At 41.7% G+C, this 19,539-nt stretch overlaps 1 protein-coding gene across 2 annotated transcripts in view; it reads right to left on the bottom strand.

Moving 5' to 3' along the window:
* Positions 1-19,539, bottom strand: part of FAT3 (FAT atypical cadherin 3) — a 547,597-nt gene that overhangs the window by 119,171 nt on the left and 408,887 nt on the right. For both annotated transcript variants that reach the window (XM_023209116.2, XM_031933808.1), the window contains exons 4-6: positions 14,160-14,474; positions 11,206-11,416; positions 1,667-1,806 (exon numbers count right to left, since the gene is read on the bottom strand). In XM_023209116.2, coding sequence (XP_023064884.2) covers positions 1,667-1,806; positions 11,206-11,416; positions 14,160-14,474 — 666 coding nt within the window. The remainder of the gene's footprint in view (positions 1-1,666; positions 1,807-11,205; positions 11,417-14,159; positions 14,475-19,539) is intronic.

The following is a 19,539-nucleotide window of genomic DNA, read 5'->3' as shown; positions in this document are numbered from 1 at the left end:
AATTTTGAGAGTTAATGGGGTCCTTGACCCTGGCTGCATGTCAGAATCACATAGGACTTCTGTGGCTGTATTTATTGAATTTCACATTTTAGAAAACTAATTTTGGTTTATTTTTACATGCTACATTCTCTGCATTTCATTTTGCTGATCAATGAACAATATATTACTTTTATATAACAACTATGAATAGTCAGTTAAGGGAAGGAGAATAATTACGCCAATGCCACAGACATAAATGGGGCTCTTTAAGGCAAACAGGGTCATATGATCATCCTAGTTACTGGGAAAGGACACAGGTTGGAGGATCAGAAATTGTTTCACACTGGCTGCTGTATTATGTGCAAGTCACTTCTCCTCTCTAAGGTTTTCGTTTATTCAAATGAAAAGTAAAGGAGTTGTACTAAAATGAACCCTATTGTTTTCTTCAAATTCTACCATTCTTTGATTATAAATAGATTCAAAGGAAAGAGTTTCATTATATTTTTCAAATAGTCTCAAACTAAGAGGCAGCTGGCTAGGCAAACACATGAAATATTCATCCTCTCTTCTTTTTAAAACAACATAGTTGCAAATGCTTACATCATATTTAAGATGAATCAATGCTTGCTTCAGGGTTGGCAAAAATTTCATCTTCACCACCTGAAGCACTGTGTTCAGAAAGATTCTAAGGACACATCTGGGCTCAGCAGAAAAATGGGCCTTGATGAATTAGTGATGCCTTCTGGGGTTAGAGAGGAACCTCAGAGCTCAGCAGGGACTAAGAGAGGGGTTACAGCATATGCATATGTGCCAGCTCTCTGCCACAACTGGCCTAGGTCTCTGGTGCTAAAAAATAAGACAACAAAATCTTCTCATATTTAGTATAAGTCTGCCTCATATTGATATGTAACATTGTGCTAGTCTCAGAAAGATGTACTGAGCCAAATGAGAAGCCCAAAGATTTTCTTTTCCTCCTGCTCTGAATGCCCTTTCACATGTGCTCAGGTTGCAAAGTATAAGGAGTGGTCCTCGACCCTGGCTGCATATCAGAATCACATAGGATTTCTGTGGCTGGGGTCCAGCCACTGGTGTTTTTAACCTCTCACCACAACCAAGGGGTTCTACTATACAGACAGCAAGGATAAAGAGGCTAGAATGGCAGAAGAGAGTCAGGACACCTAGATCCCAGTCCTTTTTCTTTACTAAGGCTGCATGACCTTGGATACATTACTTAGCTTATCTAAGTCTATAAATGAATTTGGACTCTTAGGTATTCTTTAGCTATAACTTTCTGTGAGTAAAAAAAAAAAAAAAAAAAGAGGAGGTAAAGAATAACATGGTGTGTTAACTCAAGTAACTCAAGTAAAATAGATGTCCTCCTCTTTGTAAATTCAAGGAAAGTTGACTTTATTGTCAAACAGATAAATCTACAGTAGATGATCAGGAAACAAACACGTATCACTTTTCCATGCATGATCAATCACAACTTCTTGAAAGCGGCAGCTAAGTCCTATGATATCATCTACAGAATCCCTTTTCTTAATTGTTCTTGAAAATAGTTTTTGTAAACACTAGAAAACCATGGACATAATTTACTACTTCCATTACATTTTTTTTTTCATTGCTTGCACCCCTGACTTTGGCAGCTATTTCAGCATTCCTGCTATTCAGTAATTTAACATCTCACCTGAGTGACAGCAACATTTGTCCCATCAGTGACTTCCACACTCATATTATAGATGGACCTCTGCTCTGCGTCCAAAGGTTTTGCGATGACAATTGTCCCAACACCCTTCTCTGCGTCAAAAGCGCTGTCAAAATTCCCCCCTGATGATTTCACAGAAACATGAAATTAGCAAATCTGAGAACTTATTACATGTATTATATCATATATCTTTAAAGGGAGCTCTTATACAGAAATATTTTTTTGATAGGCATCCCTATGGCTCAATTTTGTACATCTTCAATGGGACCTCTTTATTTCTAACTTGATTCATAGTTCAAAACACAGCCTCTACAATGCATAACAAATGTCATGAAAAGGGAATATATTGCAAAGAAAAACCTCAGCAGTAAATATTAGAGTAGTGAAGCATAAACTGACCCCATTAAATATTTAGAAACCTAAAGGCCCTTCAACCTCTTGTGGCTTCACCATTAGAAATTTGTAGATCTTTTTGTTTTTTCCAAAGTAGATTAAATTCTAAGTAAATAAATAGTCCAATTATTATTAATAGAATGAGTACACATTTAAAATCTATTTCAGGATTGATGGTAAACATTTGGCTGCTAGAATTCAGATTCCCTTAATTAAATGTCAGAAATAAAATTATGAATTCTAAACAGTAAAAAAAAAAGCAAAAAAATTTTCATATTAAAAATTCTGTATCTGCGAGCTGGGATATTTATAGAAATACTTATGTTGCCATCTCGGTAGTGTAAATTATTTTTCTCCTAAAAAAGCAGAAAGCCTAGGGAGAGTCACAAAATAAAATTGGGAAAGAAGCAGAAGAAAACATCAGCTTATATGACACCAAATTACAAAACAATTTACATAGAAGTTTAGAAAACTTTACCTTCCCCTCAACCCCCTGGCCACATGTAACTCACAGTCTGCGAGTGATGTGCTTAAGACAACACTGCCGTTGTTGAAATCACTGCTGATGTTTTCACCTCTGGCAACCAAAGTGTGGTTTATGATCTTCCCAAAATGAAAGATTTTTTTTGAGGGGGAGAAAAATAATGGTATGAATGTTGGAACAATTTTAATTAAGCATGAGTGTATGTTCACAAGCTCTGCTTCTTTTGGCCTGAAATTTCATGGTGTTGATATTGTTCTCAGACAGTAATTTTATTTAACTACAGCATATAGGGCAATGTATTTATTGAATTTCATATTTTAGAAAACTAACTTTGGTTTATTTTTACATTCCACATTCTTTGCATTTCATTTTGCTAATCAACGAACAATACAATACATTACTTTTATATAACAATTATGAATAGTGAGTTAAGGGAAGGAGAATTTTACCTGAATTACTAGAATCTGATGTACAATGACATGAAATAAATAATATGGTTTACTTAAAAAAAAACCTGGCCATATATATATTTCAAATACTTATTACTTGCCGCTGTCATATACACTTAAGATTATTTAATTGCAAGAGAGAATATAATTGCCCTTGACATTTAATTAAAGTTACGGAGAGATGAGAGTATCAGAGAATTGCTTGGAGATTATATACTTTTTTAAAAACTTCATCTAAAAAGAGACTCATCTTCCAATTAATATCTTTAATTGATTTGATGAGGAGCACTAAATATTAACTCCAAAAAACTGTTTGAAGCTGGGACAAGGAGAGAGGGGGGAGTCCAGGCTGAAAAGGGAAGCAAGCCTTAGGTCATTACCATTTCTTATTCAAAGGGAATGTTTCATGTTGGTAACAACATGAAACAAAATGGAAGTCTGATTTGAGTGTCCTGAAAAACCATCTTCATGAACAAGAGAAAAAAACAACAACAACATGATCATTTGCTATTAAGCAGTACATTCTGAGAAAAAATTTGCCATGGAAACTTTCAAAGAAAGGCCATAAAATTGCCTCATAAGTCCTGTATGGAAGGAAAGATGAGAATGCAACTTCTCAGGTTGTTTCTAGTGGGTATTAAATCCCATTTTAAATCCCATTTAGAATGTTTTCTTTACCAAAATGTTAACTTTCTTAAATCTTAGGGCCATGATATTATTTGGAGGTGGGGGAAGGAGTCATCCTCTAATGTTGATTATTTTTAAATGTGAAAATATGTGAGTCAAGTCGAAATAAAGATTATGCAAATTATAAAACTTAGTTTGCTCCAGTTTAAAGATGATTAAAAATAAACTTTAGAGAACCAGCAAGCATAGTTTGAGTTTGAGTTACTGTTTAAATGGGGCAGTCCAATTTGCTCTCTTTCACTGACTTTGACTCACATTTTCCCCAGGGCCCTGTACAAAAATACATAATCATCTCATGCGCTTAGTGGCATAACATTTACATATGGCATATAGAATGTGTGCTTTTTCTTAGTCGTTTTTCATATCAAATAACATTTTTGGCTAATTTTATGGTTTTTTTTTTTATAGTTTTCTCTCTTCCTGTGTGTGTTCATATATGTATTTGTGTGTGTATGTGTATGTGTGTATCTCCCTCAAATTCTTTAGAACATATGTATTTGTGTGTGTATGTGTATGTGTGTATCTCCCTCAAATTCTTTAGAACAGAAACCTCTAAAGGGACAGGGGAGATAGACCATTAGAAAAGCAGAGCCAAGAGCACTTGAGGGAGAGCCTACAAACTATGTCTCTCAGTTTACCAATATAGTTAGCAGCCTCGGACACTCATTTCCAGGACATTTGTTCCTAGTTAGACTAAGATTTAATGTAAAACAAAATCTTCCGTGAGTTTTAAAATGAATTTCTGACAAGGGACACAGAATCTAGACCAGCAGTTTACCATCAACCCTCACACAATTTAATAACCTACCACTTAAGCATCCCATTTCATAAATGACTCCATATCTCTCCCCCAGGTCTCATTTTTCAGGCTCCCTTTTAGCCTGAAAGTGATTTCATTTTCATAGGAAACCATATCCAAATCGTCCAGAGTGAGACTATCAAATGCAAGGAGTCCATTTTTGCTAGCAGCATTCCACTTAACCAAGGTGTGCTTCCTCAGAGCCAGTAACAGAACATGCAAAGCCAGAGTGTGTTTGGTGCAGCAGCGTTAGGCTCAACAAAAGGTGGGGAGGAGGGAGGACACCGCAGAGCTGGTCTGAGTTTCAACAAAGTGGGAAATTAGAAAAGTCACAGCCTGAGCATTGCTGCAGGGGTGTGCGGCAGAGATGGTTAAAAGCAAGGTTGTGAACAGCCCACATAACAGATAATTCACATTAGGGACATATCTCTTTGACCATTTTCGGTCAAGACAGGTGTAATAGAGTAAACAAAGAGCAGATGAGGCACACTGGATTTCTATTAGATTCTAAAGTTAAACATCCCAAGTAGGAATGTCCTAAAAGGCTTTAAAGATGGGACATAAGTGGAAATATTTTGAGCCAGCAGCTACTGCTTAAATGTGCTGGGCATTGGAGCTGGGCCATGATTCACTCTAGTTTTTCTTTAAAGAAGGGTACGAAGCACCTCTGTCCCTCCATAAAGACACCCAATGGTGAGAATCACACAACTTCCCCTTTAGAGAAGCTTCCAGGTACCTCCCCTAGCATATGATTCTATTCCACTCCATGCGTAATTATAAAAATACCAACCCACATCTAGTTGTCACCAAGGGGGAGGTGTTATGTGAGCAGCTTCCAGAACAGGGAGCTGCCGACTCTCAATGAATTCAGGGAGTTGTGCACAAGCTGTTGATTCAGGTTCAGCATGTACACTGAAATTAAGAAAAAATGCTAAACACCAGTTATGGTTTGATCTTGAAAATACTAAACACTAATTACCATTTTCCCCTAATTTTCTGCCTTGAAATGAAAGCAAGCACAGTACCTGGCTGAAAAGGATATTTACTTGGGAGACAGGGTACACCAGGTGGAGGTCAGGAAACAGTGGTCGGAAAGAAAATCCCTTCTAGAATCGAGATTAAAATTCATTTTCTTAAAACCGTTAATAGTACATAAAGTGTTTCTAGGCTTCTTCTTATTTTTCTGAAGTTTCTTCAGATGTGCTCCTATGGACCAGACTGTTGCTATGGAAAAAGGAGAGGCTTATTTGGGATCAAATTAGGGAAAAGGGGCAGAAGAGGGGAAATGAAGTGTTTGATATCAGTTGAATAACTTGGAGCAAGGGTCACCCTGATGCAGGAACAGCTGTAATAGAAATAACGCATGAACATGGTTTCTCTCCATATCACTGGGTAAGAGTCTTTTGTTAGAGAAATACAGCCACCTGATTAGGGAAGACCCAGAGGTTTCCAAGCTCTAGCTGAAGAACAAGGCTCTACTAGTGCTACCAGAGACTTCAACTGGCCTACTTGATTCATCTCTAAATGGTGATGGCTCCGCTGGGGACAAGGTTCAATAAAGACAGGCAAAAGCTTATGACACAGCAGCAGCCTGGAGCCCAAAGTTTGAAGGAACCTATGACAAATGAAGGGTAAAAGCAGCTTTCCTGCAACACAGAAAGACATTTCAACTTGAGTTGGAACTATGTGCTATCACTCACCAACGGAGAATCATTTTCAAAGAGCAGCCTTACGGTAGGCGAGATAAAGAAAGATATTTTAGGTGCCTACGATTTACAAAGAAAACTGTTTTTGTAACCTAAGTCAGGTGAAAAGCTAAAAAATGGGTGACAGCACCCCCCATCCATCTGCAAGTAAAGAGGAACTGTCTGAGGTGCGTAATAAAGGTGGCCTTCTCTATTCCAATATTTGCCAACAGAATAAAGATACAGGGACTGAACTGTGAACCAGATTGCATGCACATTAGAGAGTCTGTAAATCAAGGAGCTGTGGAGTTGAAATCATAGTCCCCTGAGAAGTGTGAAGATATGTGATAAAGCCACAAAGGATTATGGGTTATTTGTGTTCCCTTCAGTTTCTTTCCCTTTTAACACAGAAAAGGAACATGCTGTGCGTTGGGCTGTTTAAATGCAGAACAGCTGAACTTTATTATGTTTCCTTTTAATTACAGCTTTCTTAACTCAGTTACAAGTAGGGCTTCTGTTTCTGGAAGCTGAAAAGTCTCACTGCATAACATTGTAAGCAGTGGTCTCCTTGGAGGCACAAGAAAGTGTGTGACAGATCCTCTATGCAAGGGTCCAGGCTTGGTAACAAAACCTTGCTCGCTACCCCATTTTTGTGAATTCATATCATGGTGGGAGGCAAAGACATGCAGTTAAGCAAGATTTGGGTTGATTTGGAAATGCAGAAATGAGGCGACTTTACTCTCAGGGGAAAAGCATGCGGAAACACTATTTCTGCTCACTTAATGAGAATTTATTAGTTGTAGCATTTGTAAGCTGTACGTGCCATGCCAAGATGATGTCTTCTCTGTAACTCAGTGTCTCTTTAGGTGTCTGCATGCACTAGGTCTAAAATGGAACCAAATCCTCACTGCTGTGGAAGAGTCATAGAGTATTTACCTCGGCAAGGCCTATACTTATACCTGAGACCTCATTTCAGATCTATGCTGACATTACATACCTAGTGCCTATTCCAGGCATTCACGGCTATGTTTCTTAAGCATTGAGGTGCAATATTCCCTCTTTCCCCTGTATGTTAGCTTGGCCGAAAAAGATGCTTAGGTAAGGAGGAAGGGAACAAAGAGATGAGAGTTTCTATGGCCTAAGATAAATAAGCAAGAAATCTTGAGAGCGAGAATAAAACATCTGAATATGATAAAGGAAACAATAGGTATTTAGAGAGGGGGAAAGATGTTGTCAGCAGATTGAGAAAAAATGACTCTGATGGATTAGAAAGATTTTCAAAAGGAGGATTTGGTGGAACGCGGACCGTATCGATACTGAAGCAACCAGCACCTGGGAAAAGGATTTTACTTCTGTGCTGAAATAAAGATTTGGTGTTTCAAGATGTTGTTGGCTGGATGTGAGGATGGAAATAAAATAATGTTCTGTTTGGGCATCTGGCCCAGTAAGTTCAATTTGGAAAAGAAGCTTGGCTAGATGTTACCCAATTTACAGTGAAATCTCTGTGATGGAAGCATCCAGACCAGAGGGACAACCCTGTAGGTCCTCATTCAGAGACTTACAAGTGCCCTGAAACTGAAGGGAGCCTCTAGGAAGAGCGTAGCATTTAGAAATACACCAATGAAGAAACATGAAAACTGATGCCATGTTCTTGATGACGGACCCTTATATTTAAGGTAGCTTAAAGGGACTCCTTCCAGGGAGGGCTCTCATCTGTAAACTGCCTCTCTCTTCTTGGACAAGTGATGTTTCTATTTTGTCAAAGGTGCGTAGGTTGCCATGGCCAGTAGCACAGTGGAAGGTCACACTGACTCTGAGTAGGTTCCAGGAGGCATCAGTAGGGTTAGCATAGTGGCTGCCTGGGGTATCTCCATCACTCACCATAGTTTATTCCACTCATCCTGGGTTGGTAGCAACAGAGGTATTGGCAGGAGGAAGGAATGAGGACACATGGGCCTTAACCATAGGGGTTAAGAGTGGAGACAGGATAAGCACAAATGAAAAAATACAGCAACACTCATCATGCTGACATGAGAAACTTGCAAATCAGGTTACATGCAGTACTGCTAGGCATGCTTACCTACAGACAGTCACACACACACACATGCAGGAATGAGGAAGAGTTGCAAACCTGACCTGGATAACTAGGGTCAAGCAGCTGGTGAGACTGACCATTACAGAAAGACATGCCAGTAGGATTTCAAAAGCTGAATACAAGTGAGGGCATCCCGGGGCACATAGGTGGTAGGTGGGATGTACCACGGGTCAGCAGGTTGTGTGCACGGATCATGCCAGGGAGACATGTGACACTGTCCGGCTGTAGAGGTGCTTGGAAACTGGAGTGTCCAAGGAGGAGGGAGAAAAATCAGTGGCTGATGAGAAAGGGCAACTCATCTCATATCAGGACAGCACACTAGACATTCTGTTGCCTATTCGGTTTCTGCTGCACTCTCCTTTAGGTTATTTAAAAGAAGAAATCACTCTTTTTCTTTTACTGTTTTTTTTTTTTTTTTTTTTTTTTTTTTTTTTTTTTTGAGACAGAGTCTTGCTCTGTTGCCCAGGCTGCTGGAGTACAGTGATGCAATCTCAGCTCACTGCAATCTCTGCCTCCCGGGTTAAAGCAATTCTCCTGCCTCAGCCTCCAAGTAGCTGGGATTACAGGCGCCCGCCATCATGACCAGCTAATTTTTGTATTTTTAGTAGAGACAGGGTTTTGCCACGTTGGACAGGCTGGTCTTGAACTCCTGACCTCAAGTGATCCGCTCACCTCAGCCTCCCAAAGTGTTTAAATTACAGGAGTGAGCCACTGTGCCCGGCTAGCAATCACTATTGCACATGTCTCTGGAAACCTGGCACTAGTGGCACGTGTTAGAACTGAATTGCTCTTTCTTTTTTTTGAGACGGAGTCTTGCTCTGTCGCCCGGGCTGGAGTGCAGTGGCCGGATCTCAGCTCACTGCAAGCTCTGCCTCCCGGGTTTATGCCATTCTCCTGCCTCCGCCTCCCGAGTAGCTGGGACTACAGGCGCCCGCCACCTCGCCCGGCTAGGTTTTTTTTTTTGTATTTTTTTAGTAGAGACGGGGTTTCACCGTGTTAGCCAGGATGGTCTTGATCTCCTGACCTCGTGATCCGCCTGTCTCGGCCTCCCAAAGTGCTGGGATTACAGTCTTGAGCCACCGCGCCCGGCTCTGAATTGCACTTTCTGTGACTCTGATTGGGGGTGGAAGTGAAGAAATCATTAAAGGTGACTGTACAGATAACCAGACCATGACTATGTGCAACCCTTTGTTGTGCCAAGAAAGAAGAAACTGCATCAGATAATATCTTATGAGCTGAAAATTACTGAGAAGATAAAGAAGTGGAGACCCCTTTCATGGATCAGAAGAAGTTTCATTTCAAATATGTTGAGTAGGAATGAAGAGAGAAGTGAAAGCTTGGTGTGAGGATGGCCGTGTACAGGATGGCATGATTAATACCAAGTAAGTAAAACGAAAACGTTCCACCGTCATTCCATCAAATGAAACATGTAGAAAATAGCTCTTTACTTGTTGGAAGTTCAGAGGACTCTCTACAGAGGTTTGATTGTGGGCCATGGGGTATTCTTTTTCTGTGCCTTGTTAAAACCGTTGTGGAACTTTCTAAATGCTTATCCCAAGCACAGCAATTCCTAGGGGGAGAGGCATGTTCCTGCCCATCCTATCCAGGCAGGGACATGGCAAAGGAAATGATTCCCCCAGACCAACTCTCTCCTGGATCCCCTGCCTCCCACTGAGAAGCATGGGAAGTCAGCTTTAGCTCAACACAGTGTCGGATTGGGCGACACACTCTCTCCCCTCTGTTTTAGCAACAGCCTGTTTTGTTTCCTGGTCCTCGGCACTCATTTCCTCTCCAGTGCCTCTCCCTGCTGGTTTGTCAAGGGCCATAGTGCTGTTTTGCCCTTTCCTTTTGCAGCCTGGCGTGCTTGCTTGCTTTCTTTCAAGGAATTTAAAGGTTGGCTCCCAGGGTCTATCCTGCATGCTTCCATCTGCTTCCTCTATTCGGCTTGCGGGGGAGGCTGACTGGCTATATATCTAGGTTCCATTTCCTGCCCTTCCTTTTGTGGACGACAGCCAGGGGACTCTCCTGATGGAGCTATTGGTGTATGAATGGTACTACCGCTGCAAAACAGAGGGACTGGAATACATTTTAATTTCTTTTTCAATTGGAAAAGGCCCAGTTAAATAAACCAACCTACAAAAAGATAAAAACAAAACAACAAAAAGCCCACATACCTCAAAAGCAAAGAAACAAAAATCAAAACAACCCCCCCCCAAATCCAAACCCTATCAAATTCGAACAAAGGAAGTCATTGGATACGAGTAACGCAATAGCTGTTAGAGGCATACATGAAATCTGTGGGCTGCACTTCAGCCTGTCACAGGCAGTTATGAAAGATGTAATTCAATTTGCTTAAAAAAAAAAAAACCGTAAAAGGCAGATTGGATAGCTGTATTTTAGCAAATGTGTTTGCACTAAGGGTACCTTCTGTTGAACAGTTCTGCCCACAAGCTGTCTGTAGAATATAGAACATCTCTCGAGCATGCTTGCCACCTTGAAGCAGGGCAGTCGGGAGCAGAAAAAAAAAAAGAACAGAATGCAGAAAAAAGGTGAAGAAAAAGAGAGAAATGAAGGACAGCAAGTCTAGTACCATCAATACATTTAGAAATGAGATTAGCCAAGTGTGACAATAGAATTTAAATGACACACAGAAAGACATTAAGATTGCAGTAAATAACGTACTATGGAAAATCCAGCCAGAGAGCACTTTCGGTTCAGCTTAGCTACAGAGTTGGAACGAAAGCACAGGTCGATTATTCATTTTACTGGCTCTTTTGCATTCCAGCACTATATATCTTTTAATCTTGGCACTAATTGTTAGTTTTTTGCTTTCTTTCTTTTTTCTTTTTCTTTTTCTTTTTGTTTTTTGGCTAGTTGCTTCAGTCAATTATTACATTGCACGATACTGCTCTGTAAGACTCGAACTTACCAACTATGTCAAACCACAGAGGGGTGTTAGCTGGCTGCACAGACACCACCCCTACAATTTCAGTCACTCTATCACTTTCCATGACTGTGAAGTTATAAAACGGCTCATCGAAGGTCAATGGTATAGGCGAAGGGGGTGGTTTCTTAATCCATTCAATGTGGAGGCGGGCCGTGGAGGATTTCTGTGGGCGCCCATTGTCCACTGCCTTTATCTACTCACACAGGGAGAGAACAGAAAGATGTCTCAGACCTCCGATTGTTGTAGAGTTTGGATCTGTCACTCATGTTGCTGGGCCAAGAGTCCATCTTCAACACAGTGTCAGAAAGGAGAAGAAAATGAGCAGAGTTCTGGGGAGAAAAGACTTGGGAATGGAGGGGAACAACCCAGCCATGTGTAGACCTTGCACCATGTTTGCCAGAGGCTCTCTGGACCACCGTCAATGTTACAGATATGGAGATCTTGAAAGACAAATGCTGCACTTACAGTTTGTGGTGATTTGTGGCCCTGAATAATAGTTACATGAATAGAAATAGCTAATTTGATTCCTGATAGCATGATCCTGAGCCTCACCTCTGGTGGTGATATGTGAAAGGGAAGAAAGTGCATTGTGAAACCTTATATATGTGTGAATGATATGTGCAGAAGTGTGTGTGTGTGTGTGTGTGTGTGTGTGTGTGTGTGGCTGTGTTTTGCAGTGTGTGGTTGTGTTTCTCAGCTCCTTCCTTCTGCTCTTTGTGATTGATAGCAGCACAGGATCCCAGGAGCAAGATGGAGTGGGCTGGGAAAGGGAGCAGGCTGGAGCTAGGTGCCTTGAGGTCTTTCAGTTTTGCCATCTGCAGAAAGGTAACAGAGAACTCTCTTGATAGCACAGTCCCTGGAAGCAGCGTGGAAGGGAGGACAGGGCTAATGACTCTCCTCTGTGGTCATAATTAGCTGATATAAAGGCTGAGGAAGCAAATCTCCCCACCCAGCTGGGCAGGGTGAAGAGTCCAGGTGAACCCTGGACCCAAATGGGAGGTTCAAAAGCTCCAAGAAGCAAAAGCCAAAACAAAACAGAAATAAAAATAAATTTTTAAAAGGACTTTAAAGTATTACATTTAAAAAATAACATTTATAGGAACATAACTGATAGCTACAGCCTTTCCAAACAGTGACAATGCATAGCACCCTCATGCTATGTGTTCATGAATGATTGCTTTGCCCTAGAATATCCCTGTGGGGTGAGAAAACTTGAGGATACATGTCTTAAGTCAGGTTCCCCCAGGAGCTAAGACAGGCATTTGAGTACAAATGGTTTTTTTAGGGAGAAGTGCTCTCAGGTGAAAGGGAATAGAGATCAGGGTGGGCAGGGTGGGAGTTAAATCAGGATGTGGTCCTGGCTGACCAGAGGGATCCCATGGGGAGCTCTGAACCATTAATTGCACCAGAGTTGTATCCAACTTGAGGCAAGGGGATTGGACTTTTGTATCTGGGTGTCAGTCAGTCAATGGCTGTGGGCTGCTAGACTGGAGGCTGGGAATGTCATCCAAGGATGACTCTCTGGAGAAAAGGGCAGCTGTGAGCCATTGACAGCCAATACTTGCAGCAGTTGAGGGACAGATAAACCAGTGTGAGAATGGGAGCTGGGCAGGACACCAACAGTATCCACTTGAATCTATCCAGTCCTCAAAGATTCCCAAACTGTAAGTCTCACACATGTGCAATGGCACATAGCACATCAGAGCTCCTAACAGTAGAAACAGAGCTGGTGTTTTACTATATTTTTTTCTCTGTCCACTGTTCTGGCCACATAACTGAGCACAGCAAGGAACCCACATCTAGACCAGAGGAAAGAAAGGATAAATCAAGAGACTCAGGCCATCGTTTAAAATAATAAAGACAGACCTAGCAGAGAAGGATAAAGACAAAGAGAAGAGTGGTGGATGGTGCTGACTTTTTTTTTGAGACAGAGTTTTGCTCTGTCACCCAGGCTGGAGTGCAGTGATGTGATCTCGCCTCACTGCAACCTCTGCCTCCTGGGTTCAAGTGATTCCCCTGCCTCAGCCTCCTGAGCAGCTGGGATTACAGGCAGGCACCACCATGACCAGCTAATTTTTTTTAAATTTTTGGTAGAGATGGGGTTTTACCATGTTGGCCAGGCTGGTCTGAAACTCCTGACTTCAAGTGATCCGCCTGCCTCAGCCTCCCAAAGTGCTGGGATTATAGGCATGAACCACCGTGCCCAGCTGGTGCCAACTTTTGGTAGTTGTTGGGACCCTGGACCATGATCATTGCTTGTAAGGATACCAGCTGCCTTTCTGGAATAGGCACTACCTGGCTAAAGTGGTTGGGGTCGGGGGAGCACACTGGCACTGTAGATACAGGAGCTTTAAGTTTCCACATGGGATGGTTCTCATGCTTGTTTTTACTTTTCTAATTTAATAAAAAATTAAGTCACTTTATACATGAGTTTTCCCAGTTTTCATGGAATAAACATCACTGTGATTTGTGTCTCACAATTTACACAGCTATATCCATGCTCTATCTCATTGTTGATAATTTCAAAAGTTGTTTTCTATGGGAAGTCACGGGGACATGTTGAGAGTTATGTTCAGTGGTGGGTAGGATGTGTTGCCCTGCTGTTCCCCTACCTTTAGTTTACATCTATGTTCAGCACTTTGAGGATGATTTAGGGCTGCAGAAAGAGTGGTTGAGTATGTGGTGAAACAGGCTGTGGCCTGGGAATGGGGGAAAATGCTGACAGGACACAACCAAAGCAAATTGTCTCGTCATTTAAGAATATCAGTGAAACAGGCAAGAGTTCTCACCTGCACTTGCCTCCCAGAAAGAACCCTTCCACAGCTGTGTGGTTTCACTTTTTACTCTAAAGATTGATTGTTCAAAGGAATATACTTGAATAAGAACATAACCACTTCCCCCCATCCGCCGTACTGCTGGAGTTTGGAAGATCTTACCGTTAGGATGTCATAACTCCCCGCTGTAAACTGCTTTCTAGAAGAAACCATCCCAGTTTTAGGGTCAATAAAGAACTTTCCGTCATCATTCCCATCCACAATACTGTAGGAGATTTCTGCGTTGGGGCCCTCATCTCTGTCAAATGCAAAAGCCCTGTAAATCGGTTCTCCTCTCTTCTTTCGGTCACGTTCTGGCAGCTTGATCTGGTAGACCTTCTCTGGGAACTGGGGTTTGTTGTCATTTTCATCCAGAACCTGAACCACCACCCAGATGGTTGACTGTTTTGGAGAGGGACCACCATCTGTCACAGTCACCTGAAAAAGAGAGTATGATGTGATCAGAAAGGAGAAAAATTATTCTTGCTATTACACATTAACCCACGGGTGTTTCTTCTAATGTATGGACAATGCTATCCTATCCAAATTCTTTTAGTATTCATTTTCTTCTCTCTTTTTTCATCTTTCTATAGACTGAATTGTGTCCCCCTTAAAATTCACATGTTGATGCTCTAACCACCCATGTGTGGTTATTAAGGTTAAATGAGATCATAAGGATTGAGTCCTGATCTGACAGAACTAATGTCCCTATAAAAGAGGAAGAAACCCTAGAGATCCTATCTCTCTCTGCCATGTGAGCACACAGAAGAAGGTAGCTGTCTGCAAGCCAGGAAGAGAGCCCTCACCACAAAATGAGCCCTGCTGGAATGTTGACCTTGGACTTTCCAGTCTTCATGCTGTAGTCTGAATGTTTGTGACCCTTCAAAATTTATATGTTAAAACCTTATTTCCAATGCAATGGTATTAGGAGGTGGGGCCTTTAGGTGGCGATTAGATCCCAAACCCTCATGAATGGGATTAGTGCCCTTCGAAAGAGGCTGAGAAGGCTTGCTTGTCCCTTCCACCATATGAGGACATGTCCAGAAGGCGCCCTCTAGGAGGAACAAGCTGTCACTAGACACTGAATCTGCTAGTGCCTTGATTTCCCAGCTTCCAGAATTGTGAACCATACATTTCTGTTCTTTAAGTCATCCAGCCTATGGTATTTTGTTACAGCAACCAGAGCAGGCTAAGACACATCTCCACACAAGATTTGATTTTTACATTGTCATTGAACAAAAGGAAAACTGTGATATATATTCCACTGTTTGATGTCTGATTTTAAGTACATTACAATGCCTTTAACAATCACTAAATATTTTTCTATTTCTCTCTGGAAAATGGGAGGGGGATGTACACCCCTTCCCATGTCACTATGATGCTGTTCTTATGTGTGCCTGTGAAAATTGAGACAGAAAAGAATAATGAAGAGCACATACATAAATAATTTTCATGGAAGATATAAAAAGACTTTGCATCCTAGTGTGAATAATTTTCTTATTAGTCATAGTGATAATCAGTATGATATTAATACCTAACATGTGGATGGTGTGACACAGTTTATAACGCACTCCTTCATGCATTACCTCATTCACTTTCCAAAACATCCTCTTCAGTAAGTGAAGCAGGTTTATTTATTCCCATTTCACAGATGAGAAAACAGAGGCTCAAAACAAACCATTGTTAATAAGTGGTAAAGCTACGTATTAAACTTTTGGAAATTCTTAATGTTCTGTTTAACAAAAAAAGTGGAAGAACCCATATTTAATCTTTAAATCATTAGCTTGAATGAAACAGATTATTACTTTCATATATGTATTTGGAGGCTGGAAAGAACATGATGATGCACTCAGCATCAATAGGAGAAAAACAACAGTAAATCAAAGCAGCTGGTCTGCTATTTTTTCACCTAATAAAACAACCTGACAGGTATAACTGAAACAAAGGCCAAAAATGTGGGAAAACACATTAAAGGCTTTTTGCAAAATGGAATTGCAATCTAGTTTAGTTTCTTTTACAAACTGCCTAGGAGGATAGCTTTAATAGACTTAAGATAAATTTTCATATTAGTTTTTGCTTTCCTTGAAAAATCAATCAAGTTTCCTTCCAAGGTTATTTTCTCAATTGCTTTGTTGTGTTTCACAAAAGAACCACATCGGGACCAAAATGTGCCAAGGTTGGATGTTGACTCTTGAGCTAATTCCTTGACATGCCAGTTCTGAAGAGGCACATTCTGCTGCTGCTGGTGAATGCAAATGTTACACTCCCAGGTGACCTGTGTTGACCAAACACATTGATTTCTTGGCTGCTCAACTACTCTGCCTCTCTTTTCTGCTTGAGTAGCCTGTCCAAATTCAGACAACTCTCAATGTCTTCATCATGCACAAAATCACCTCCTTGTCAATTAATGCCCTGCAATGGGCTCTGAGACAGTGTTCTGGAGCTGCTTCAGGGCCAGGTGGCTGCCAGGGAAAGGAGTCCCTCTTGGCAGCAGTTCACTGCTCACTAGAGGATTCTGCTGCTATAAAATGCTTCTCTTTGAAGCAGACCTAGATTTACAAACCCAAGTCTTTGAGGTGTCTACCTACAGGCGGGAAGTGTGGTAGCTGCACAGCTCTTGAAGAATCTCTCACGAGTGCTATGTGTAGCGGGTCACTTGTCACCATGTTACAGCAAGCACCCAGCTCCCTCAGGCCATGAGGGCATCCTTCAGGTCCTCTTTTCTTTGGAGAGCTGTCCCTATCCTTTCTCTGGAGCTTGCCTACTCACCCTTTAAGTCCAACTGAAATGTCACTTCCTTGAGGCTGCCTTCTCTGACCCCACAGACCAAGTGTCAGCTTTCCCGCCCTCATTCTGTACTGTTAAATCACCCTATGCTTTTCTTTTGTAGCACTTACCATTGAGGAAATTAATTAAATACATGATTCTCCACTTAAGTGGATAAACTGCATAAGGGCAAAGACAGACTGTGCTTGTTTTCTCACTGCTCTCACCCCTGTGTCAAGCCACAGAACATGCTCCATTCATGTTTATTTAATAAATGAGGCTCTAATACAGGTCCTACTTAAGCAGTCTCTTTAACCAAAGCAGTCTCACCTTGCAAAACCTTCTGAGATGGTTCAAGGCCCTTTACAACATAGCTCCAAACTGCTTTTCGTGACTTTTTGCCAATTATTCCTCCATCTCCTTACCCATGGTTTCATCTACTAACTACACGCTGTTAATTCTCCAATGTGTATCTCTTGTGCCTAAGCCTGTTTTCTGATCACTAAACCAACATGTTCAACTATTTACTAGTAATCTACTTTCTGGATCCTAGCACCCCAAAAGTCACAAACTGAAATCAATACCCTCAATCCTCCTCCTTTTCCTATGTCCATCTTCTCAATAAATGGCACCCCAATCTACTCACGCACTGGTGCACACCAGAATCCTGGGCATCCTTCTGTCTGTCTATATCCAATTGAACTTGGGGACCAACAGGTATCTCACACACACCCCTCGCCTCATGCCAATCTCTTCTGCCACACTGCCCTATTACAGGCCCCCCTTGCATCTTGCTTGGATGGCCACAGTAGCCTCCTGGCTTCCCTGCCTTCAGCCTTTGCCTTTGTTGTAGAGTAATAAATCTGGTCATGTTGCTGACTTGCGTAATACTCTTCAGGGTCTCCTTGAGGACAAAGATCTGGCTGGATTCTTTCTGCATCCGGCCGACCTTGACGATCAGCCTGTACTGTCTGCCCCTTTCCCACCTCTATGCTCAGTTCCATGGTGAGCTTGGGAGGTCCTGAGCATGCCATGCTCTTATAGCTGCATTCCTTTGCACAGCCATTTGTCTTCATGGAATGCCCTCCCTAGGAATATACTTGAGTCATTCTAGAAGCCTCAATCCAAACATTCCTGTGAAGCCATTCCCCGCCTCCTGCAGACCTATGTAGGTGCTCTTAGTATGTTTCTATACCACTATGTGCATAGTTCTAGGACACTAATTATCATCCTGCATTTTAAGTGTCCATTCGCTTGTTGGTCTCCATTTAATCCTTCTAGACTGTGAGCAATTTGAGATCAAGAGAACTGTCTCTTATTCATTGTTATGTTCTGGCACCTGGTACATCTCTGAGTGACAAATAAATATTCTATGAAATCAAGAATTCATTTACCTACAACTCTTCCCTATGACAATAAGTGAAAAGAACCTTCAGACACTGAGGGCCTCTGTATGAAAATGAACATATAATCTCCCAAGTGCTTCTAGTGCTATGATTCTACTCACGGGGGGTCAACTAGAGGCGGACAGTTTTAACCATGCACTCTGAGGTTTATACCCACTTTACATAACTGAGAACACTACCAATCTAAAGATTATTAAGATTATGCAAGCCGGGCACGGTGGCTCACGCCTGTAATCCCAGCACTTTGGGAGCTGAGGCAGGTGGATCACGAGGTCAGGAGATTGAGACCATCCTGGCTAACACGGTGAAACCCCGTCTCTACTAAAAATACAAAAATTAGCTGGGTGAGGTGGCTGGTGCCTGTAGTCCCAGCTACTCAGGAGGCTGAGGCAGGAGAACGGTGTGAACCCGGGAGGCGGAGCTTGCAGTGAGCCGATATTGCACCACTGCACTCCAGCCTGGGCAATAGAGCAAGACTCCATTTCAAAAAAAAAAAAAAGATGATGCAGAATGATTTTTAGCCACTCCTCAGACTGTGCTCACTTTTGTGGACATTCATCCAGTCTCCTTAAATGATTTATTCCCACATCTGGCTCCTTCAGTGCACTGTGAGCTACTCAAAAGCAGGAACCTTGGCTTCTTCATCCCTTTCTGAAACCTAGTGTCCTCTCGATAAGTGTTTGCTGAACTGAACTACACTGCTAACCTCAAAGTCTTAATTTTCATTATTATTTCTCTGGACCCATTCATCTGCCCTGCCACATTTGTGCCTGGAATATTAATCATCAAGGATTAATGGAATCATCAATGGCATCGTCAATCATTCCATCAGATTCTCAGACTTCAGACTTCATGATACTTTAGGCCTGAAACCCCCCTTGGAATTAGCCCATATGAAAGGAGTAGCAGCAGTGAAGACCAAAGCAAAACGAGCTGAGATAAATCCCCATCATCTCCTCTTCTGCATCATTTCTCATTAAGGATGCAAGAAATGCGGCATTGTTTAGAGGTGATCCATGTGTACTCTTGCTTTGCTACAACCTCACAAAAGAACAGAGAACCATCCTCACCTATATTTTCTGCTCTTATTGTCAACCAATAATTAGTGGTGCTAGCAACTAATCCAAAGCCTGAAAGATTAATTTCTTTAAATGATAACAGCTACCACCTAATAAAAGGAGCCACAAGTAGGCTGGGCGCAGTGGCTCGCGCCTATAATCCCAGCACTTTGGGAGGCCGAGGCGGGTGGATCACCTGAGGTTGGGAGTTTGAGACCAGCCTGACCAACATGGAGAAACCTTGTCTCTACTAAAAGTACAAAATTAGCTGGG

The sequence above is a fragment of the Piliocolobus tephrosceles genome, chromosome 13 (genome assembly GCF_002776525.5).
Source record: "Piliocolobus tephrosceles isolate RC106 chromosome 13, ASM277652v3, whole genome shotgun sequence".
Taxonomy (NCBI): Eukaryota; Metazoa; Chordata; class Mammalia; order Primates; family Cercopithecidae; genus Piliocolobus; species Piliocolobus tephrosceles.
This window is presented reverse-complemented; position numbering and strand designations above follow the sequence as displayed.